We start from the raw sequence: 24,834 nt of genomic DNA on the forward strand, positions 1-24,834 counted from the left end.
TTTCTCCAGGCTGAACAACCCCAGCTCCCTCAGTTCCTCAGAAGTAATGTGCTCCAGGCCCATCACCAGCTCCATTTTCCTTCTAGGAACCATTTAATCTTCATGCTTATTTTGTCAGACTATTCACTTATGTTATGGTCAGCAAGATATTTAATGTTTAGTGCTTCTGTCAAAGCAATGAAGACACTGTCAAAGTGATGATCTTAGGAAAAAATCAGAATGAAGTTCTGCAAGCTAAAAATGTTAGAGGGATAGGGCTATATTTTTACAAAAATGCCATATGTGACAGGAGAACTTGAGCTTCTGAAATCTGTGGGATTTAACTGAAGAATTTCTATGAAGTGTGTTTAGAGAAATAGTCATGCTGTTTGGTAGTCTGTATACACTGAATGTGTGATTTTGGTCTATCTTATTACTCTGCTTTACTAAACTACTTTTTTATTTCTGTTGGCTCTTTAAAAAAACAGTCTGAGACCTGATCATTAGAGAAACTTTCTTTCTTGCTGCTCATACATCACTGAATGGTGGTAAATGTGAATGGAAGGAACGGTTTATCTTAGTTTTCAGTCAGATTCTCCCAGTCTTGTCATGGGAGCTAACCTTTCAGTGGCCCAGATCTGTCATGTCTCTGCAGCACATATTTTCCTTGATTACTGGGGATACATCTCTTTGTGACGAGCTGTAGAAAGGTTTGAACACCATGGCTGTCATTGATACACAGGTTTAAGCTGCCATAGAAGTTTAGATGCCAATTTGAGAGCTACAAAGTTCATGGAAGACTTCCTAAGTTGTACTCTTCTTGGAGTCAAGGCAGAAATTTGCCCTGTTTGCTCTGCATTTACCAGAAATAATTTTGTTAAAACCTGTTAAACCAGTCATTGTATATTTGTGTGGCTGCATAGTTATATTTTTCTGTATATTTATTAAGTCTTTGATCACAATATTTGCAACAGAAGTAGCTGATAAAATATGTTATTATGTCCAATTGTTTAGTGTAACTTTTATAAAATTTTTTGTAGTTTCTGGGAATCAGCAAGACCTTTCTTCAGTAAAGAGTGAAGATTTTGGAAATGTTCAGGAGATGTCTACAAAAAGCATCATTGTGGGTCCACTCAATCTTCGCCTGGATAGCAGCGCAGTGCACCGCATCATGAAAATGATAGTTTGTGCTCTGGAACATGAGTATGAGCCATACAGCAAAACAAAACCAGGTTTGCTCCTATTGCATATACTTAAATATACAGAATTATGCCAGACTACATATTGTGCTTTCAAATAGTTCTTATGAATCTGAAGAGGAAAACGTAAAATAAATAATATATATAAATAAATTAATCGCTATATCGCCATCAGTGTTGGATGTACTTCTGAGATAATTTCAGACACTTTGAAAGTAATTTGATTTGATCACAAGCCTCATATTGAGTAAGAATAGCTTACTTCATTTTCTACTCTAGCTTAATTTTGGAGTATTAGAGAAGAAGTTATTCCTACTGGTATTTATTAGTTCAAAATAATAGTTATATAGGATGAAAATGCATGGAAATAAGTTATGGTAGACTGTTAAGATGAGTTTCTTAGAGCAATACAAATTTCAAGTAAGGAAAATCAGTTAGTATTGCATTTAGTGTTAGGTAGAAGCAGTGTGAAATAACATTATTAACTATGAAGAGGCAGGGGGTAAGCTTTGCATTTTTTGTTAGTCCTTAGGCATTTCTGAAACATCAGCTGTAGGGCACATTTAATGAAACATATGTAATCTTCATTTATTGTAGATATTATGGATGGAAGTAGAACTATGCCAAGCTCAGAAGAAGTAACATCACTGGAGGAATACATTCCCACTAGACTTACAACGTTCACTGTTCTTAAGTGTACAATTATAATCCCTGTGGCAGAATTCAATTTACTAGACCACTTGTTGCCCATAATCATGGGTGAGAAGGTATGTATGTACAGATAATGATCCAGTTCTTTATATCAGCATGTGCTGTTTGATATAAATTTTCTTATTGGCCCATTATTCCACATGCTGGATGTATCACTGATGTATTCTGGATTAATTTGGTGCCTGTGAGCCTTAACCTCAGATACCTAAAATGAGCAGCATCTGACTAGTTAGACTTGGAAACTGAAGGTGTTATGTATGGATAGGAAAATACTTATGAATAAAACAGATTTTAAAGCATCAAGCAAATGAAAAAGCAGTGGCTTTGATCTTTTGATGATAAGAGTACCTGTTCTGCAGGTCTTCATAATCTTGGTCGAGTATGAAGTCTTAGAAGTCTTTTAATACCGTGGCTCAATAGAGATGATGTAGATTTTAATAGCCAGTTCTGTGTGTGCCAGTTCCAGACAGGATGTCAGCAGGACGTGGGCATTTAACTGCTGAATGACTAGCTCAGAGAGACAGAAATTTCCTGATAGTCTTAATTTGTTTTATCTTTTGGTTATGTGTAGAATAATGCCAACAAAAGAATACTATACTGGTTTTATTCTTACAGGTCTCCTTCTTCAATGTGCAAAGTTGAGATACTGTAAGGGTAAATCTGTGGCTTGTAGTAAAGACTTGCAATAGGTTTATCTCTTGTGCCAGAGGCAGGAAGGTGTATGGATAAGGGAGGGAATGAGAACTAAAGCAGAGGAGGTTTTTTCCTTTTTAGCACTTTTTAATGCATTGCACTGAGTAGTGCAGTGGGTTGTGGAGCTTTCCACCTTATGGGCATGGGCAGATGGTATTTTTATATGGGAGAACAGTCCTGTATTTGTTGTACGTTTGAGGTAAAAAAAACTAATTCCATTGAATTTTTGGTTGATGTAGTCATTACTTGGAGTCTCAATTTACATTTCTTGAATGAAGCCAAGCATATTTAAAATAATGATTTTGAATTTTAGATTGAAAATCATATGTACATCAACTTATTGTCCTATTCTGATGCATATTGAGCAAATTTTTTAGATTTGTAGTGTAATTTGAATTTAAAGATGTTTGGAGGTGTTCTCCAGGAATTCAGCATCCTATCCAAAGCAGGCGTCGGTTACTCTAGGGGTTGTTCTGTCAAGTGCTGAATAAGCACATCTTCTGTCTTGCTCTTCTCTGTACCCTCCCAGTAGGTTGCAGTAGACAGGAGTAGGATTCTTCTCTGGCCTTCTCCAGACTGAAAGACCTCAGTTGTCTCTGTTTCTCCTAAAACAGAGCTCATGTGCTCCATCCCCACAGTCACTTTGCAGCAAACTTACTTTGCTAAGCCCAGGTCCAACCTGTGCTGGGTGCAGTACTCCATTTTAATGGATACTATGAAAAATAGACTTGGATGTCTAAAATTGTGGTATTTATTTTCTATGGAATGGCATCTTCTTTTGCTGAGATAGCTGGCATGACTGAACATGTAAAAGATGACAGTTTAAAGACTAGATCAGCATGAGATAAGTATTATGGTTATAGTGCTTTGGAGTGATAAAAAGATAAACAAAGATTTTATAGGACAAAGTATTTTGACTTTGCATATTCTTGTACTGGGTTGACCTCAGCCAGCTGCCAGATGCTTACCCAGCTGTTCTCGCTCCCCATCCTCAAAAGAGCAGTGGGGGAGAGAATGGGATGGGTCAGGGTAGAGGGGGAGATCGCTTACCAATTACCAGTATGAGCAAAACAAACTTGACTTGGGGCAATTAATTTCACTTATTGCTAAGAATCCAAACAACATATATCCCCTATGCCCTTTTTTCCCTCAGTCTCAATTTCATTCCTTCATTCCCTGACTGTTCTATCTCACACCCCTTAACAGAGGGGGAAGGATTATGGAAGATGGGCGTCAGTCTGTAACAGCTGAGTTCTGCCATTCCCTCATTCTCCCACTGTTCTGCCTCAGTACAAGTCCTTCAGGCAGTTTGCAGTCCTTGAGGAACAATCTGCTTCAGTATGGGCTCTTCTCAAGGCTGCAGTGCCCCTCAGGGCATATCCACCTGCTCCAGCATGGGCTGCAGTATTGTCTCTTTTGTGGGCTGCAAGAGAAGCTCTGCTTTTGTGCCTGGGGCACCACTGCTCCTTCTCTGACCTTGCTTGTCATGTTGCTGTTTCTCACTTATTCTCCGAGTCTTTGCAGCCTGTGTGGTGTTTTTGCCCATTGTGAAATCTGTTTGCACAGAGGTGCCCCCAGCTTGGCTGAGGAGCTCAGCTGAGCCCTGTGGTGGGGCCATTGCAGCACTGGTGAACCTGGCCCAGGACAGCCCCTGGTGTCCCCTCACAGAAGCTGCCCCTGTACCCACCTGGACACCTGCACCTAAGACAGTTCCAGATAAAAAGTTGATTATTTTAAACATCAAAGAAAATATTTTGGAAAGATTTCAGGATTTGTAGTATAATGCTGTGGTATCTATAAATTGTTTATTTCATGTAGATTTTCTTGCATGTTTAGGTAAGAACATACAGATATGATAAATAATACATCTAAATTATTACATAGTTTTTTTTCCTCCATGCCCTAGAACTTAAGTGGACTGTTAAATGCTGCAAGTTTCCAGCCCCTGCGGCCTTTACCTTCCATCCGAATTTTGGTGGACAAGGTTAACCTGGAGCACTCAGTGCCGATGTACGCTGAGCAGCTGGTGCATGTGGTCAGCAGCCTCGGCCAGCCGTCCGACAACCTGCTTCATTACTGCTACTCACACTGCTATCTGAAGGTGAGAGAGGGCTTGAGATGTGTGCTGAGAAGAAGATCATGCATGTTTAGTTAATCCAAAGTGTTAGCAGGTTTCCTGTAAGGATGTTTCAGCTAATCTGAAAGGCCATAGAGTAAACACATTTGACAGAACGTTGTTGTTTGGGATTGCTGCCTCTGACTTGAACCAAGTGTTTTGTAATATGCTCTGCACACTTCATATGAGGAAAATGCAAACTGAAGCCCCAAGGTCCTTGTGACAAGATAGAGTTAAAATGATTCAGAAAGAAACCTTTTTCCTCAGCTGAGATAATGCTCCTATGGTTTGTAGATTGCTGTAAAATTACAAACTTGATGGGAAGTTAGGAGGAAAAACCATCACTACTAGTAGTATTGATAGAGCAAAACTTTGACAGTGAAGATAGGCAATCAAAAACTATTAGCAATCAATTTAATTGTTTTTCATTATAAGAGGACAGATCTCTGAGTGTTCACAATTAGAGATGCATTATGTGAGAGGAGCTCTTATTGTGAGGCTGGGGGAAAGCTTAAGATATGGCTAACTGTTTTGAGATGGTTCAGTGGCCATCTGCTCTGTGGAGTTTTAAAGCAGGCCTTTCCAGCCTTTTAAGGTGTGCTTAGGAAGTTTGAAACCTTTTGGCTGCTACTAAAATATGAATATCGAATACTACTACTGTTAATTTTAGTCAATTTCTCAGTTATCTATTCACATCCATGCTGATATTTCAGAAGAATTTAATTATTTAAATATTTATTATCTGCATACCAGAAACTGTAATTCAGAATTGCATGGCAAGCTTTCAGTTTTCTGGGTGATATGTTTACCCTCTGTCACGTTTAAAGTGATTGGAATTGCAGTACTACAAGTCATCTGTATGTTTTTCAGTTTGAGAGGATTTTTTTTCTCTTCAGAAAACATTTTAGTAGCAAAATTTGGACATCAGCTTTGGGTTTTAAAGGGTTTATTTACTAGCTTTAATAGTGGCTGGATTGTTCTGTTCCTGTGACTAGTGATACAGCACGTTAAAAGACAACTCTACAGCATATTTGTTTGCCATATTGAATGGGGAAAAATAATAAAGGATTCCTGTGATGAATCTTTCTGTAGCCAGGCTCTTATTAAGAAAAACAGCTTTGAAGGGAAGCTCCTACTTTCCTTTAATACCACTCTTTCTTACCAGCGTTATAATTACTCAAGGTGATTTTACTTTGTATGTAATCTGCAAGTTTAAAGGATATAGACGAAAGTATTTGAGTTGAAAAATTGTATCGGTATTCTTCTAAATACAGCAGACCATAGTTAACACTTTTTGAGCGAAGAAAATATTTTTACGTGTGTTTTTAGGGCATTATTTGAAGTAGATTTTTGTAGCTATATATATGTTTGGGGAAAAGGAATTATCGAAAAAATAATACACTATTTAATATTTAGTAACTATATTTATAAATAAATATGTTCTAAAATATCTTGAAAGTAAAGTATTCTCATCATGTGATATTATACCATTTGACCAACTGAATTTGTTCCAGATATTTGGTTTTCAAGCAGCACTGACTTCTTTGGACAATAAAGGATTATACTGCATCCCTGTTCCAGTTATCCCCTCATTCAGTACTGCTGTTTATGGCAAGCTGATCAAGTTCCCCAAATATTGGTGAGTATTAAGCCTGTACAGCATGTTTAAGTCATGTGCACAATTACTTTTAAATTTTTAATTAGGGATATAAAAATGCCAAACGTTACATATATCCCTAAACTTCTCTGTCTTCTCTCATATTTTTCTGTTACATCTGTTATCATTCATAGGTTTTGTTGTAAGGATAGCTGTCAATAAACATTTTAGACATTAGTTTGGCTGAGAGACCTGGAGCTAATGACACCAAAGTCTCTGGTTCAATCCCAGTATGGGCCAGTCACTTCAGATAATGATCCTTGTGGGTCCCTTCCAATTCTGCATATTCTGTGATATAGAAGCCCTGTAGTAAGTGGCTTTCTTCTAGACCTTGTAGGTTTCTGGAACCAGTTGCCATTCTTTCTTGAGCTGATAAAAAAGTTGAAGTTACATACTGATGGCAAGCTTGATGTTTTAACTGAATAGGTCAGCTTTTTCTTTTTTAAATTCAACGAAAGAAAAAGCAAGAAACTGGGGGGGTAAAACCCCCAAGCATCCCAAATCCAAAATGTTTCTACTACACTTTTATTTGTTTCCCTTTACAGCTGGAAGTGATTCAACATTGTGATGAGGTATTAAACTGTTTGTAGTAGTTCAGATGTTAAATATTTTTCTTCTGAAGACAGTTCTGTACTTTATTATGAAATGTGCTATATATTTTTTTTAGCCTTAAATGCAATGGAAATTCAGTATTTAAATTTATCTCTACAGTTCAATTTTGTCATCATAAATGTCAGTTTTTATTGACAGGTTGCATTTACAAAAACTATATTCATTGACAATATTTTGGACAAGATATTAATTTTCTTTATCCCTCATTTTGAGTAGTAGCTGTCTGTAATACTGCTTTATGACTAAATCCATGCAAAAAAAATTATATAAAGCGACAAGACAAAAAAAAGCATGTTAATGGTTAAATATTTTGCCTTCAAGCATTCTGTTGAATAGCTAATTTGTAGGATACGTTTGTTTGTGAAACCTTAATGGATTATTCAAAAAAAGTCTACTTATATAATTGTTCTTAGTGTCATGTAAAGAATGTACTAATTTTTCTTTCACAAGCTGTGATACCATATTAAATGTAAATGGGTTTTAGCATTATCAGCACACCACCAGGTGGTAGCAGCCTAACTTTGTCATAATGTTATGACTTTGTCATAATTTCTAGCAATAGTTTACATTTCTAGCAATAGTATTAATGACTTTGAATTAGTTGCTGTTGTGTTGTATCATTTGGCTAAAAAAAAAAAGTTTCCATGATGCCCTATAATCAGCACTGATCAGAGTAGTTCAGGACTTTACAACTGACAGCCTTTCCTTATGTTATCTGACATTTAACACTAAGCTCTGGTTAGTAATCTGGTTAGGTTAAAACTGCATGAATGAATCAGTGTTGAATGGTAAACTTAAATTTCTTCACTATATCCTAAACCCCACATTTAGTTGTGCAAAATCAAAAAAAAATATTTTAAGGATGAGTTTTTAAATAAATCTGTCATCTGACAAGTTAGTGGTATTCAAGTGCTGCTGCTTTCTCATGAGTGTGCTTGTGCTCTCTGGCCTGTGCTTGTGCTTGCTGTGCTCTATCTCACTCACGCTTGTGTTCTTGTGCTTGTCCTTGTGCACTGTTTCACACTTGCCCTCATCCTGTCTCATGTTCCTGGTCTTGCCTTTACAGTCTCTCTCTCGTGCATTCTTGGATTCTCTTGTGTAATCTGCCTCTCTCACATTCTTTGCCTCTCTCTTTTAAAAATGCATTGTGTTACCATGCATGCCCAGCTGGAAGGAGCCATAGTTTTGGAGAGTAGAGGCAGTGGTATGGTCCTGCCTTAAAACAGCAAGCCATCTATTGGCATTTATTAGAAGCTATTGTGAGACCAACACTTACCGTGGTCCTGTTAGTGTGTTTTGATGGCTTTCTCACTTTTTTCCTGTGATATGATATCTTTCTATGGCTTATTTATTTCTTAATGAAATAAAAAAACATTATAAAATGAACTTAGTCCAACCATTTATCTAAACTAAGCAACACCAATTTGTGAGTAATAAAGTAAAAAACCAAATGAATACAGCAGCAGCCTGGTTAAATGAAGTGTAGTTTGAAGTGAGTAAAACTCCAGATGAAACACATCAAATAGCACTTCAGCTAAATCGAAATCAGCATGAGGACTGAGAGCTTCATTGAAGTCATGCAGTGAGTGAGAATTAGTCTGGTAGGATAACCTGGTAATGTCATTAAACTCAAATTCAGTCCTCTCTCCCAAATTATACCACCTGCTTTATTTGGATTTGTGGATTTCACATTCCAGAGTTTCTTAAAGTGCACACATCTGATGCTACATGTGTTCTTCTATTTCTTCGTAGAAAATACATACCACAGACCATACCTTTTAAAAACAAAGACATTTTATGAACTGTTATGGAATCCCTTAGGTAGTGTGTTTTGAGTTAACAGTGAAAATCTCAACTTTATTTCAGACATAAATCAGTACAATAAGTTTCTTTTCTAGTTTAATACAATAATCTAAAAATTACTGTTATATACAGTGTATAAAATACTGTAGTAATATTAATTTTTTAAAACTAGTTGATAAACATTGGCAGGATGTTTTAACCGATAAAATTTCAGCAACGTCAGTCCAGTAAATTCCAGTAAATGACCATGAACAGTCATAAAGTACTGTTTACCTAATAAATTGATGTCTCTTTTAATTTCAGTTAGTACACTTTCTTTGTATGAAAGAAATGTGCTTGAAGTCACTAGTTAACTAAGTCTTGGACATCTTTTAAACTGCATAGCTAATCTGTTTTCATTGGAAAGTACAAACCATCTGGTCTTTTGTTTTTGTCAAGTGTAACAAGATGCAAAATACAATGTTAATGTCAATATTTTACAACTGCTTTATGTAGTGTTGCATGCCAGATTGTAAAGCAGCTTTCAGAGCTTTCAGGAGGATGTCTAAAACCAACTGAGAATTAGCAGAATATGGTTAAAAGCCTAGAGTGAATGACAAGAATGTTTATTGCCAAACAGAAATCTTGAGAGGAATTAGCTGATTTTCTTTTATTCTTCTGGCTTCAATGTCTGTGGTAACAGATGAGGTAATCTGGTGTGAGGCACTTCAGTGTTATAACCACTTCTAAGATACCACTTCACTGTACTTCTGAGGAATGCTAAATTAACAGCACAGAATATGGATTTGTAATAGCCTTGGTTTAATTGTTCTGGTATCTGATTGACAGTGATGTGTCCTCTCTATATTTTGAGCTAGCTATCAGTCTAGTTATGTGTGTTATTTTATTGCTTTTCCTAACCTGTCTTCCCTAAACAAATGTTCCAGACTCATGCTTTTGTTTTTCTTTACCAGGTCTGTAGGAAGTTTTTCCACTTGCTGTCTCTACCTGTGACAGATTTTCAGACTCTCAGCTCTGGTAGAATGAAGTTATAAATGAGGGTGACTTCATTATCCCAGATTCCTTTCTGTTCAGCTTCTTGGTCCTGTAGTCTGCTTTCAAGAGATCTGTTTTCTTGATAGTGTGTCCCCTCTTTATTATTTGGATACCAGAGCAATAGCTGCTGTTTGCTGCTTTCAAGGAAGCACCAGTACAGAGTTGACTAATAGCTAGTCATGTTAAGTTTGAGTGTGTGAATTAACCTTTTAAAAAGAGGTTGAGGACCTGCTGGGTAAATTATTATCTAGGACTTCGTGGTCTGCACTTGAATTATTAGAAACTACAGAGCATTTAGTTGATTTTTCTTGAGTTTTTACTCTGTCAGAACAAAAATCTTGAATAGAAACTTGTAAATTAGATCTCAATAATTCAGTAAACAAAGAACAGTCTTTGAGATGTTTAATAGATAAAGTTTCTGCAAAGATTCGTTCTTTTGAGCTGTTCTCTGGAGACTGTCTTAAATAAATTTCAGCTTAAATACATGCAGTGTGCTAATCTCCATCAAGATTCATTTTTCTGATGAAGAAGGATTTTTGGTAACAGGAGATTTGATTTGTGTTGGCACTGTAGTTTCATTTCTTTAGTGGTTTTATTGAAGTGTTAATTGTTATTGACAAAAGCTGACGGAAGTTTAAAATTTGCTTTGCTGTTAAATGCAGTCATATGTATCATATGCTGGGTACCTCAACTGTCCAGAGATCTGTCACTTGTTTCACTCGTGAAAGCTGTGAATTACAGACCTGACATAGTTATTTTATTAATGTATGCACTTACAGTTCTGAAAGATCACTTAAGAAATTCAGATGCAGTGCTTTACCCATGGAATGAATATGTGTATTTTCTGTAGGCTCTTTTTATGAACTCTCAAGAACATTTATATAGCATAGCTGTGCTTAATATTTCAACAGATTTAACTGTAAAGGTAAACATTTACTGTGTCCTTAGAATCTGCTACATTTAGAGTAGATTGGCAAATCAGGTTGTAACTGCCTTTTGGCTAAATATTAGGCAAAGATTTTGAGAAAGGTACTTTGCCACCAACCTGAACATCAGCATTTTGCCTTCTTACATGGTTTCCTTGCTTTTATTTTGATTTTTTTTCCATGGTGTAATTGTTGCTTTGTACACACAATTTAGTTTCTATTTTATTTTCTAGCTTTAATGTTAACATGACCAAATCTGAGGACTCTAACTCCCTCATTACTACTGCAGAGGTTTCTGCTCTAACTTTCGTTATTGTAAAATTGTTTGTATTTTTATATAGCTTTACTTCCATTTTCTTCCATCATGTGTCCCTTGCAGGACAAACGTCCTTCTCTTAACCAAAGTATGTACCTGGTATGCCATGCAGTTGTATTCTTACTCAGAATAAGAACACAACTGTATTAGAATATAGAATAGTTTCTTAGACTCATTACACAGTTGAGTAAGGTCATTAGAGGTTCAAGCCAGGATGTGCACCTGCTGGCGTCTTGTAAATACCTGCATCTTGTAAATACTGTGTGTGTTTAAAGGTATCCCCATGAATTGACAAGGGTGAGAGCAATTCATGTTGATCTGTAAGCAGAGTGAGTGATGAAGATCTGGCTTCTTACACAGTAAGAAGCTATTTAGCAAGGAAATTAGGTTCTGCTGACGTGGCCTTTATCAACAAGGTACTACTGTCATGACGGTAGGAGATCTTTAGGATTTGCTGCTCAGCAAAGAGAGGATTAAAAGTATATAAAGGAAGATGAGGTTAACTGTCTGGTTTTGCTACTTTTTTTAATAAAACATCTTTGCAGGGCATGTTCAGTGGAGTAATCTATTTAGGACTAGAAATCATAGTAGATTTGTGAGCTTGAGAGTCACAAGATTTAGCTGTCATGAGATTCCGTGCAGTTGTGCTAGTAGGAGTCAAGCAGATCCTACTGGCAGGTAACACAGAGCCAACTATCCACAAACTGTGAGCATTGGATCATAAATATAGGAAGTTTCCCCACTTAGGTCTTGATTTTGGCAACCTGTTTTATTGGCTAGTCACAATAGATCAAGAGCAATGTCAATTTAGATTGGGTGTGGATTGCATTTCACATGGGCTGTTGAGGGGCATGGTCATTTCTTGGATCAGAAGCAGAAACAGGTTGAAAACACATGAAACTCGTTTTGTAGCATTCAGTTGTGACTATTAGTTACGTCAGTAATTGAATTTAACTGCCAGATGAAAATTTGGGATAGTCTTCAAAACAGAAATGATCTGGGGTTGAATGCCTGAACATTCAGATGCATTCAGTGTATGGGGCAGGGGAATTTCAGCCACTTCAACGTTGTTGCAGTTAGATCTGGCACATTTTAAAACCTATTTGAACTATTGAAATATGCCAGTGATAGGGGCTGTGCACAAGCAGCAAACAACAGTCATTCTCTTGGGTTCTGGAGGGGTGGTTGTGTAGTAGTGCCTCACGTGAGAACAGTCAGAACAGCACAGTAAGGATTGTGCTGGTTTGCATCAGTATTGGCGACTTCTCTGCTATTGCCTAGAAAATGCATCAAAGAACATAATACTAAAAAAAAAAAAATTATTAGTAGCTGGTTTTGATAGGACATTATGTGAGCAGTGACTGACACTTTGAGAAGTTTGAGAAGTTTGATTTACTGTGCATCTTAGTGTTTGAGAAGTAAGTATGCCAGTATAGTATAGCATATTGTGAACACTAATGTAGGGTGATATAACAGCTTTAACACAAGTACTTTTTGTTGATTTAACATATCTTGCTTTATAAAAGTTCAAGGGGGTCATGCTTATGTATAAGGATGAAGGTGCTTAACGAACTTAAGTGGAGCATTTTTAATCTGCAGTGATATGAACATCTTAAGTTTCAGTAAGAACGTTTTGGGACACTTTTCAACTGCACTGTTCTGGAAGGAGCTGTTGATTACCAAGAAAAGCACTTGGAACAGGAGTGGTTTTGCATTCTGAGCACATAACTTGCAGCTTGATTAGTGTAACAACAAATTAACTTCAGTTGCAAACCTCAAGTTTAACTTTTTTTTAAAATCAAGTCCAGATCAAATGTTACTGTTTCTCAGCAGATGTGGCAGGCAGCATTCAGCAAATCTGTTGAAAGTGCACTTATAATCAATGTAAATTGAAAGCAGTTGTATTGTTCAGTATTGTCCATGAGGAGGAAATTCAGCAGAGTTGACACTAAAGGGTAGTCACCGTGAGTGTTTCCAGTGTAGCTATTTAGACTAATTAATTGTCAAATCTATTCACTGAAAGTAAATTAAGCTTAGTAACTAATATCTGTCCAGGGAAAGTGATTGCACATGGTGACTAGTTAATCCTGGTTTTCTAAGTGTTGACATTACTTTTACAGTTTACTTAGAAACAGTTGTTTGCTGTTTCTAACTGTTGCCATCAGGATTTGATGGCATTTGTACTAGAAACAAGCAAATGGTATTTCAAAATGTGAAGGATTTTCAGGGTTGAAGCTGCATTTTGATTAGAGACTGGTGAAAGGTATTAAAAACCCAGTCTTAAAGCTGAAATGCTGTTGTATAGCACAGAATCCCTGTTATATATTTCTCTTGCACTGGATGTATTTAGAAATTTTTTTTCTCTTAGTGGTACCACTATCTGTATAAAAGGACTTGTTAGGATTTTCAGTGACATTCTCTGCTATGAGGCTTTACCCGTGTAGAATCTGGCTAGAAAGATGCACTGGTGGCAATTCTTCACACAAAGTTTGTCCTTTGTTTCTACTGAATTTTTCTGCAGTTTGGTGCCTTTTTCCTGCCTCTAAATGAGTCCGTGAATTTTGAAGAGAAGTAGAGTCTCTGTGCTGGCATCTCTGCTGGTAAATGTCTAGAAACCCAGCTGTGACCCTGAGGTTTGGTGTTTTCTCGTGTCTCAGTTCATATACACATGTGTCTACCTGTGTCTTTCCTTTCCACTCCCAAAAGGCAGGAAAAAATAAAATTAGATCTAAGAAAGACGTATATTGAGGCTTCAGACCGAGGGCAGCTTCTGAGATGCTCCATCCCTTTGGCATTGTTGGAGAAAGTGCCAGCCTGAGGCCCTGGCCTGAGGCTGGTGCAGAGGGAGTGCAGTCAGTGCACTCGTGCAGGGTCAGCAGTACGCAGGGCACAGACCATTACTGGAGCCAGCACTCAGCCTCCATAGCTGGCAAACAGGCATGCTTGAAACTTGCACCCTGAAACTGATTGTGGTGGTGTTCTGCCAGCCAGCCCCAATCAAGTGTTGGTTATTACACAGAATTCTGAAGCACTGTATTTTAGTGTTGTAGTTGCTCTCTTACCTTTCACCTTTTTGTTTGCATCTTCTTTTTAAGGTAAAGGTGTGGGAGTTGATAGAATTCAAAGCATCGTTTTAAGAATTTGTAGTCATTAAATACAATGACTTGGAAAGAAAAAGGGCTTTCATTCATTAGGACTTAGAATAATTCTACAGGGAACTATATTGGATTATTCACCTTGTGTACCTGTCGCCCTGATTCTTAAGTTTTTCTAAAGCCTTCTGAGTTTACATTCTATTGGAAAACTTTCCTATACAGTTTCTGTAAATAACATATTGTTTTGCATTCCTTCATGGGGGTGGAGAAACTTGATGTACTAGTGGTTTGTCCAATGTCTTTGGAGAGGTGGCCCATTCACTCTCCAATCCACTGTCACCTTTGGAAAAGTATAAAAGTTGGAGTCAGAAAATAAACTTCCTCTTTTACCTTGCAAAGTGGCAGGTGGCTCGCGTTGTGCTTTCTCGTGTCCTATAGCGACATGTACCTTCACCAAAGCTGTGTGTTTACTTCTTGAATAAACTGTATGCCTATCAGTTAAACTATATAGAATTGCTGATTTTGTTTATCTTTTTATGTTTATCATCATTATGCTCATGCAACATAGTCATGTTGCTGGCCAAACTGTAGGATAACTCTTTTTGATTCTACAGATCTTCACTCTCAAGTGATAGGCATCACTTCCACCTGAAGTGAGGTACCAGAAACCAGAGTTAAATTATGCACCTACTCTTACAAGAAGATGAATGTGACTTTCAGTTGAAGCTGATACATATGATAAATGGTGACTGCACACATTTTATTAACACACAAACTGTATTTATCTCGACTCAAATAACCCAAATATAAAGGCTCATATGGATGTTCAGCTGTCCATAATACCTTAGCATCTGTACTGCATCTGTCTTCATCCCTAGGTGGAAGAAACATACTGTCCTGTGTCCAGTATAATTTGTTTGCTGTATTTTCCTCATGCTTGTTCCCTCTGTCACCCAGAGGTGCTTTTTCTTTTTCATAGGAATAGTCCTTTTCATAGATCAGGATCTTTTTGGTTCTGAGTGTTTGTTTCCTTACCCACAAACAGTATGCATTCTCAGCATTTTTCCTCAATCACTTCTATCTTACTTGTTCATAGGTTTGTATATTTATTACTATTTATTTAGCAATGCCTTTATGTACACCCGTCAGGTGTACATACTGAGGAATAGCATTGAATGGCTATTGAGGTATTGAATGCATATAAAAATTTGGATCTCCATTTAGGCCTGTATGTTTGGTAAAATTTGCCTGTTTTTTATCACGTTTTAATCTTCTAAAGGACACCTAGCTCCTAGTTTCTGAACTAGATTTTTTAGCATGTTGTGTTTTGGATAGGAATGTTAGAGGGCCATTTGAACGAACAACAAAAAGAGAACAAGTAAAGGCAAGCTCAGATGGAATAAGAAGCTCTTAAATAGTAAAATATGAGAATAAGACCTGTTCATTGGATTTGGAAATCATTATACCTGTTGTAAATACTTCTGGCATCAATGTAAGAAATTGAAAGGATTGGTAGTTCAGACACCAGTACAAAAATTGTGGATTTATTTTTCAATTGATCAGATTTTTTTTCTTACTATAATGTGTGTGTTTCTTAAACAAAAGCCATTATGATTCTTTTCTTTGCTGATGTTTAACGAGTGTTTTCTTTGAGTTTAATGGCTGATTCTAAAATGAGCAACTGAATAAAAGGAAATACTAGGTAAACACGATTAGAATATTTATTTGATAATTAAGAAATACCCAGGGATAATGAGAGAATTAAGAACTTGACTTTCATATTTTAAATGAGCATATGGAAATGTGACTTATATAATATCACTGACTTAGTCTGTTGCTCTGAAAGTATTTGTATGTCTTTGATTTTGCATACATATTGCATTTGGCTGTGCATATATCTATAATACAAGAAAATACCTTTTGGATGTGTTTTACTGACAATATCTTAATTATGTGTGTGATAATTTTGATGGTCTTGAGGACTCACTAGGGTTTGTAGAGTTTTTAATTAATTAAATAAATGTTACAAGACACAGTGAAGAGATCAAAACTAAATGCAGGAGAACTATATTAATAGAATCTGCTTCAAAGCTTGTATCATTTTTGAGGAATGAAGGTGTAAAGTAATGGCAGAGTCAATGCCTAAAGAAGGTAAATTTAGATTTAACAATAATTGTAGTCTTTGAAGTATTAAGTATTACGCATTTACCGAGATTTAATGTTTTGCTTTAAATAGCTTTTGATAGCCTTGAAAATTCTTTTGAGGTTGATACTTAATGAGGCCACAAAATAATAATTTTCAAGTCTTTGTACTCTTTCTGCAGTTATGCAGTGTGCACACGTGAACCATTAGCACACCTTGTCCATTCATGTCGGTGCTGTTGAAGACACCCTTGATCCATCCTTTGCTATATCAAAGGCTTTTCTGGTAATAAGAAAAACAAAATGGACTTCCCTGTTTCCAGAAACTTCTTTTTAATACTGTACCTTCTCTCTTAAAGGAGAGTGGAATTTTGAGGTACTGTAAGGGACAGAGGTAAATCCTTTTATTTAGCAGCGAGGTCGGATTTAAAGGATCGCTTTTCCAACCCCAACCGTTGTGATTTATCTTTCTGGATTTGACAGAATTCAGATACAGAAGTACAGCTTCTTTTGGTTTTAGTTTGTGACATCTCCATTTAGGGCAATAATTTTGTTCAAATATTAGTTTTGTTTTGCTAATGCAGACATGCACCTTCTTACTGCTCTGACTAGCTATAAAAAAATTGCCAGAATTTCAAATAACCTTTTTTCTCTCAGTGCAAATATATCCTTTTTTCTACTAAAATAGTTTATCTATTTATGAAAGAAAATAAACAGTACGTGAAAGTTTTTAGCAGAAGAAATTCACAGAAGCCCCCAAATCATAACCCACTTACTTTTGGACAAATTTTTTTTACTGAGATTAGTTGTTACTGTTTACTTGAAGTTGGGGTTGTGTTCAGCTCTTAAATCTTTAGTAAGGAATTTGAAACTGTGTTAGTTCCCAAGAAGACCTTTGAACTGTGTTTGTCAGTGCAGTTTTCCTCACGGAGCACCAGCATGTTTGAGCCCTTCTGGCTCCCTGTTTTACCTGCTAATGGCAACCAAATGGTTCTGTGTGGCAGATTTAGAGGATTGATTTAATGGCTGTTTCTGCTGCTTCTGGGGTTGTGTGAAGGGGGAAGGAGGAGAGGGAAAGGGAGAGGATGGGGTTACTTCCCTAGACAGTAAAGCAGGCTGCACTGTGGGAAGCCAGTTCCCCAAACCCTGAACCACCCCAGTGGCTCCTGAGATTGGATACACTCTAGTATCCAAAGCAATGGTACTGGATTTATAAAAGCTATATAAAAGAGTAATGCTTGCTTTGTTTTAGTAAACACAGATCCTTGTGTGTTGGAGGTTTATAGCCACTGGCAACTTTTACCTGATCACCTCTGGTGGTTTTGGTCATCTGCAGCTGTTTAGTCAGAGTATTTGCAAGTTTCAGCTGTTTCCTTCTTGTCTCCCACCCACAACTAACATCTACCTACAAGATAAATGATAATGATGGCTGGCATTTAGTTGGGCATGGCTGCTTTTTCTCGTAGGGTCTCTTCCTCAGGAAAAGATACAAGGCATAATTAAAAAGTAGGTGTAAAAGTTCTCTGCTTTTCAAATGATTGATTCCCTTTGCACCACCTTTGTTATGCCAGTGCTTCTGTATTGAATGTCCTAGCTTCTTTCCAGACTTGCTTCTGGCTTGTTTTTGTTGGTAATGCATTTTGAGTTTTGGCCACTGTAATGAATACTGTTTTTTCTCATGGTCTTTGTATTTGACTCTTGTGGCATGTAATACAGCTTGCCTTGTAATACGCCTTGCCTTGTTTTCACTAACACCCACCATCAACAACTGGAGGATTCCTAGATCCAAGTAAAAGAGTTAGACCTTCTTGCAGAAGTAAAGAAAGACTGGATGTTTAAAATGTAAGTAATTTTAAAAAGACCTGAATTCACATTGAGGCCATTCCATGATGAAAGTTTTTTTTTTTTTTCACATTTTTTTCAGATCTCCACCCTATGCCTTGTGGAGTTCTGAAGATGCAGTTCTTTAAAGATGTAACTTTATATATGGTTTACACACATCAAAACCTTAAATGCATAAAGAAGACTGAGGTCTGATTGTTGTCTCCTCAAGAGATTACAAGCAGGGAACTTGTAATTTTATTCTTTTATATATTAAAATATATATCATATCACTTTGATTATTTCTGGAGTTACTTACTAGTGCCTATAAAAAGAGTTTTTTGCAAAGAAAGAAATAGCAATTAGTGACTGGCGTCCACTTGCAGTTTGGTGGCAGTTCAAATCCATAGCATCTGTCCCATTGATGAGTCAGTAAGCTGAATTTAATATAAACATCCTAAATATGTTTCTCTAATGCAGCTGCCAGGTTTTAAGATGTTCCTGTATTACAGTTTCAACAGCCACCTTAGTTTATCTTGTGTCTAAAAATAATACTGAAAGCCCCAAATACCTTGTTGGTATAAAATATTTTTTGCTTCAGATCTATTGCATTTTGAGGCATATATGCAATGACCAAGCTAGAAGTGATTATAGACTGCTTTCTTTCCTGCTTTTTGAAACATTTAACCTGCAGGTGAAAAGACTCGTCAGATGCTTTATGACGCTCAAATCATGTTAAGGGAAATTAAAACTTTGCTACCTTCACATTCAGGTGTTTGTTTTTTCTTGCACACTTTCTTCTCTTGCTGTCTCATAGCACAAGTCCCTGTTTCTCACTTCTTGCTGCGTCACAAACCAACATTATTATTTGCACATAGCAATCACAGTTTTTAATCTAATGGTCATAACTTTAATGACCAGATGGGACAAAATTAATTAAAATTACTTTAAAAACAACCCAAGTTTAACACTTTTAACATGTCCAGAGTTGTGCATTCTTTGCTTAAAAGGGATTTTTCTTCAAGTTCTTTTTTTCCTTTTAGATATTTTTTATTTCATTATTTTAGTTCTTGTAATATGCATACATTTTTTTGCTGTGCTGTACAAAGCTGAATTTTAGTGTTCCATTAAAATGCACACTGTACTGAGAATTGAGAATGGATAGCCTCTATTCATTTTCTAAGCCATATTAAAGTTTATACTCCACCTATATTGTTTTGTTTTCATTATTTCAAGGAAATCTTGCATGTGGCTGAAAATGTTGAAAAATATTTTAATCACTAACAACTTGTATGTCAGAATTGATGTTTAAAAATCTATACAGAAGTCCATTTAAAAATGATGCCATTTTTCTCTTCTAATCCCATATCCAAAATTTTCAGAAATACCAAGTTAATGTTTTGATTTACTGAAAAAAGAAAAAAATTAGTGAACATTGAAGTTCATTGTTCTCTCACTTGTAATAAATTGTATGATTAACAGTGTTTCCTACAATTAAGAGGCCAAGGCAGCTGCAGCTCCTGAAAATTCCCCTATGTCAGAGATGATGTAAGATACCAGGCAGCCTTTAGTGAAGTCTGTAGAAGAGCAGAAGTTTAAGACATCAGTCTTGGAGGTGGTTTTGGAATGAAGTGTTCTAAAGCAAGTTTAATTGTTTGGGGTTTTTTTTTATAATAACTAACTTGGTCCTCTACCATGAATAATTGTATGTTGCTCTTTGAAGACTGAAGATCATATTAGTATATGTGGACATAGGCTATGTTTGCGTTTTTTTGTGATTAGCAGTGACTTCATTTTGGCATTTCAAACAGTAATTCTTCCATTTCCCTTCCTACATGCATCCTTTAGAGGTTTGATATTTGTTGTTAAGGAGCTAGACATTGTTTCCTTTACAATAATAATAATAATAATAGTTACTTAAATGTTAAGAAAAATGATAAAATCTTTCATTTTTTAAAATTAGATATCAAACAGCAGATTAAGTAGATATACAGATTTGTTGTAGGTATGTAGATGAAGCTTTTGCTCATGTCCTATAAAACCAGTGTGCACTTTCTGTTTGCCTAAGAGGAAAGGTGTGCAAATGCTGACTGAAATTATGTGGGCATTTAAATTACATTCAGGTTCTTCTAAGGCACAATTGCTAGGTTCTAGTAGCAGGTTACCGGTTTTGTTATTTTGGAAAAAATGAACTAATCGTGTTTTACTGTACAGGATATGAGTAATAACAAAAATCAAATTTTTTCAAACATTTTGCAGGTTCCAGCTTTGCAGTTGGGGACTCTGTATAAACCTCTGGACCCAGCTGTTCACCACTATATTCTTTCAATCACTCTGAGGTGTTGATTTTACAAGAATGAGTTGCTGTTCCTAAAGTCTACACACTGAAAATATTTCATAACGGGCCTGTGAACTTACATGGATTGGCTGTATTCATGTCTATGCATGCTGTATAATAAGGACCGATTCATGTTTTTGTTCAAAAACAGCAAAGAAAATTATTTTCTTTAATGGTACGCCAGATTTATTAAAATATTTCAGCAAGTCTGTATTACAGTTTGTCAGCAAACTCGCTACAACCAAAGAGTATTTAAAAATCATTTAATTAGGACAGATTCATTTTCACTCCATGCCACTACACAGCAAGACTTGCTTGTTCATATTTCTTTAAATTTGTTCTGGAACTTATCCAAGTTCAGCTTTAATGAGTAGCCTATCCTGCTAGTTAGGATTTATTTTCCCCTAGAGAAGAGTGTTTGAATTGGTAGTTTTTTAACCTGTTCAGTTAAATGAACATATGTTCAGAACTGCATCTTAACTCTTGAGTGTAAAGACTTGAGAAATAATTATTCCTATTGTTACAGTTCCAAAATGCAGTTTAAGTAGTGTTTTTAGACTCAAACTATGTGCCACAACTTTTTAAATAAGGTGAAGAGTTTTGATATAAAGTTGCCTAATGCAAATTCAATGATACAGTATAGAACCACGGATCTGATTTGGTTTACTGAAAAAAATTATTTGTACTTGTATTTTCACTTATTACATGAATATATCTCTTGGGTCATAAAACTTGGTTCAGTATAGCTCAATACCTTATTAATGATGTATTTTCCATATTATCAGGTGCAGGTTGGTGGCAGACTTACATTTTGAGATCTTTTAAATGCATTATTTGTGTTTCAAGACTATTATAATAAATCCTGAATTATAATTGTACTTTCATCACTAGCCGGGTCTAGTTAAAATTTCCTTTAAGGAACATTTGCTACACACATGGTACAATGCTTCCCCTGCCTTGATTTTTTTTTCCTATAAAAAAGGATTTATTTTCAGCTTCCCATTCCTCCAAACGTTTCTGAAAAGGACCAGAAGACCTTATTCCTATGGGATTGTTAAAGTACAGTACATGTAGAATTTGCATATTGTTAAAGAAAAATCATATGCTGTTACTGCTCCTAAGGGACAATTTTATGTGAAACTTTTAAGTTTTGAATGTAGCATAGGTCAGTACAGTAGCTGTAATATGTATTCGTTGAATAGTCGGACTTTCAAAGCAAAATCTTTTGCACTGCTATATTGTATGCTGTGACTGTCACAGCTCTTCAGATTCCCCCTGAAATGCATTAATTTGCTAATAAAAATGTGTTTAGATGGACTTACTGTCGAGTTGTGTTCATTGTGAAGTTTGCTGAAAAATGTTTTCTGCCTTCTTTGTTCCTTCCCAATTTTATATTAGGAAACCCATCTTTTGAAATATTTAAACACTTTGTTCTGAAATACTTAGTTTTAATCCTGCAAAATAGTATTCAGAAATAAGGGGGAAAATAGAGAAAGCACTGTGTGAAAGGATAACAAAAGGAAAAAAATACCAGAAAGAAGAAATGTAACAGTGCACTTTCATACTGAGATAAATAATAAAGGATTACAGTATGTGGCTTAAAAAAAAGAGGAATATCAGGAAACAATCTGATGTCGCTATACATTACATTTTTTTCCAGGTAATGCATGGAAACTAGCTATGCATTTCCTAAAATGTATAGCTAGTTTTCCAACTCCAATTCTGTGTGAAAGAAATGGGTTATGCTGTATATTATTAAATTTTAAAATAAATAAATTATTGTGTATACCATTCTGTTTCAGAGGAATGGAATTTCTTTTTCATTTTTTGCCTTTTATACTCCTTTACTCATACACACTTGTTTTGCTTAAATTGATAGATTACTGAGCTTGGATGTGAACTGTAGGAAATTTTAGGAAAACAAGTTCAAATTCTAACTTGGGATGAACATCAGAAAAGATTTCAGAATTGTAATCTCCACCTGTGCTTTTCACGGTACCCAGGGCTTTTCTTTGAGTGGCTACAGACATAGGTCTGAACATTTGCACAGAGCATTTCTTGTGTATCTGAGGAACTGGAATGGGACACATGTTTTATGTAATTGTATCCACAAGACAGTTGATCATGTGTCCTCTTGTGCATTTGTGTGGTAGAAATAATCAGAATATGTTCCAGGCTGTTTATTCCTTTTGGGTGTCTGAGTCAAAGTGGCTTTCTTTACTGGTGGTATTTTGTCTTGATTTGTTTTTGTAAACCAGGCAGCATCTGTCTCTATTTGCCTGACTTAATACTGGTATATTTTCAGTTTTTGTTTAATCTCTCCTTAAAGTAGTTCTAATTTGCAGACTAGGTAATTTTCTGATGTTTAGAAAAATGCTTTTTTTAAATCGATTTTTTACACCAGCTAAATTCAAATGTATTTGGATACATTCTTTTCTATGATTTGTACTTTTTGTGAGAAGAACATTTTCAGGAAAGGTTTGCAGTGTGTTTAAACTTCAGAGTGAAAGAGGTAGAGCTTCAGGAGTTTTGTACAGATATTTCTTACCCTTTTGGTTTCCTACTGTGCTGCAGTTGATAGAAGTGAGCCTGGAATGGGGTCTGGTCATGTACTCAGAAAGGTGTGTACTTGGCTGTCAGCAGATGAGGTGGGTGGGAGATGCAAAGTTTCCCCAAACAGGTCATACGTAACGTCTTTGTTCTAGTTTGCTGTTTGGTGTTTGTGACTCCTATTAAAACAAACAAAATAAATTAAAAAAACCCCAAAAAAACCCAAAAAACAACCAAACAAAGCTTAATGCAAGATCTGTTCTTCAAAGGCCTCTAAGAAGTTTTGATTTTTCTAGCAACAAAGGCTGTATCTAAAGGTGGATTCAGACTTCAAAGACGGATGGATTTATTCAAGCAGGAGACGGCTCTTTTTGCAGGGGTGTTGTGGAGCATGGTGTGTGTTCATATGAAAGAAATTTCTACTACCAAAAACAAGCCTGAGTTCTTCCATATAAACATGAAATGTTTTTCCTTCATCCGTGGTTTTTTCTGCAAATGGCATTTGAAGCTGGCAGCATAATTGTGTCATTAGCTTCAAATGAGTTGCAAATCAGAGGCAGTCTTGTTTTTGGTTTCCTCCCCCTTCTCAGCATTTTTGAGACAGGTAATCCTGATTCCAAGCTTTATGAGGTTGGAAAACCTCATTCTAAAGAATACTGATTACTATTACAGAAGGTTACAACATCTGTTTTTGTTTGTTCTTTGTCCTTCATCTGTATTTACGTCCATTTCTGAAAATCTTTCATGAGTACCTTGCATAGGAATCACTTTTTATTTTCATATTAAAATAGTGAAGAGCAATGGCTATTGTGAATGGGCTTTATATGACACTTTGATATGTGCTGTAGACATCCACAGCTGAGAAGTATTTAATGTCCCTTTATAAGCAGTGGGCAGAAACAGTGACCTGCAGAGACATTAAATTTGTAATTCCCAGATCTTGAATGAATGGATCTGCTATGTCTACAAGTGCATTTGTCTTTTGATTTACCTTAAAAGGTTCTAGGTCACAGTGTTAGGTGTGGATATTTGTTTTTACTGTAGGTATCTTAACACTGAGCTTAATTCCTCTTGGTCCAGAGAAGATGAAGCTGTTTGCTGGAATTGACAAGGAAATAAAGGAAGGAGCTCTGTTTAGGAGTTGAGGCAAATGCTTGTATGGTCAAGTCTAAATTCAAATTGATGCCATTATGTTTAGGTGTACTACCGTGTGAACACAGTGGTTGAGAGATGTCTTCAGATGTTCAGAATGCTAATTTCCAAATCATGCTTCATAAGTCACATCTGTAGCTTGTGGGCCAAAAGTGTTAGCAGCAGAATACTTTATTACTCTGCTGCTTCATCTAGAGCATAGTGATCCTGGGTCTGAGAAGTGATGTAGTATTTTTCTCTTTACAGTTGTCTTGAAGGCCCACTCTCACAATCCGATGCAGAATATTCAAGAAGTCTACTCCTTATTACCAAAATGTGGTGTCATTTCATGCTGCTGAAGGTTTTAGAATTCGAGCATCATAAATAAATGTCCTGCTTCTTAATTCATGGAGCCTCCTGCAGAGTCTCTACTGCCAGTACATATGTTAGGTCATACAGCTGCTAGCATTTTCTCTTGGGCCTAGACAGGAGATGTAGTGTATTATGGCTGCTCCTGAGAGTTCCTTGGAAAGTTTTGATTTTACTGATCTGAAGAGTCATTGAATGTCTGCATGTCTTTACATTTTCAATCCCTGAACATTTTGGTAAAGCATGCTTTTTTTCAGGGCCAGTGGATTTTGTGTGCAGTTTCAGCAGCTTTGCCTCATTTGAGGCTCTGATTCCCAGTGGAACATTTACCTACTATTTAT

At 36.2% G+C, this 24,834-nt stretch overlaps 1 protein-coding gene across 4 annotated transcripts in view; it reads left to right on the plus strand.

Annotated features, from left to right (window-relative positions):
- The window catches only part of VPS13B (vacuolar protein sorting 13 homolog B), a 426,576-nt gene that overhangs the window by 67,055 nt on the left and 334,687 nt on the right, over nt 1–24,834 (plus strand). For all 4 annotated transcript variants that reach the window (XM_030266479.4, XM_030266481.4, XM_002198879.7 and 1 more), the window contains exons 13-16: nt 1,020–1,211; nt 1,776–1,945; nt 4,489–4,683; nt 6,213–6,337. In XM_030266479.4, the coding sequence (XP_030122339.4) occupies nt 1,020–1,211; nt 1,776–1,945; nt 4,489–4,683; nt 6,213–6,337 (682 nt within the window). The remainder of the gene's footprint in view (nt 1–1,019; nt 1,212–1,775; nt 1,946–4,488; nt 4,684–6,212; nt 6,338–24,834) is intronic.

Source organism: Taeniopygia guttata, chromosome 2 (assembly GCF_048771995.1).
Source record: "Taeniopygia guttata chromosome 2, bTaeGut7.mat, whole genome shotgun sequence".
Classification (NCBI taxonomy): Eukaryota; Metazoa; Chordata; class Aves; order Passeriformes; family Estrildidae; genus Taeniopygia; species Taeniopygia guttata.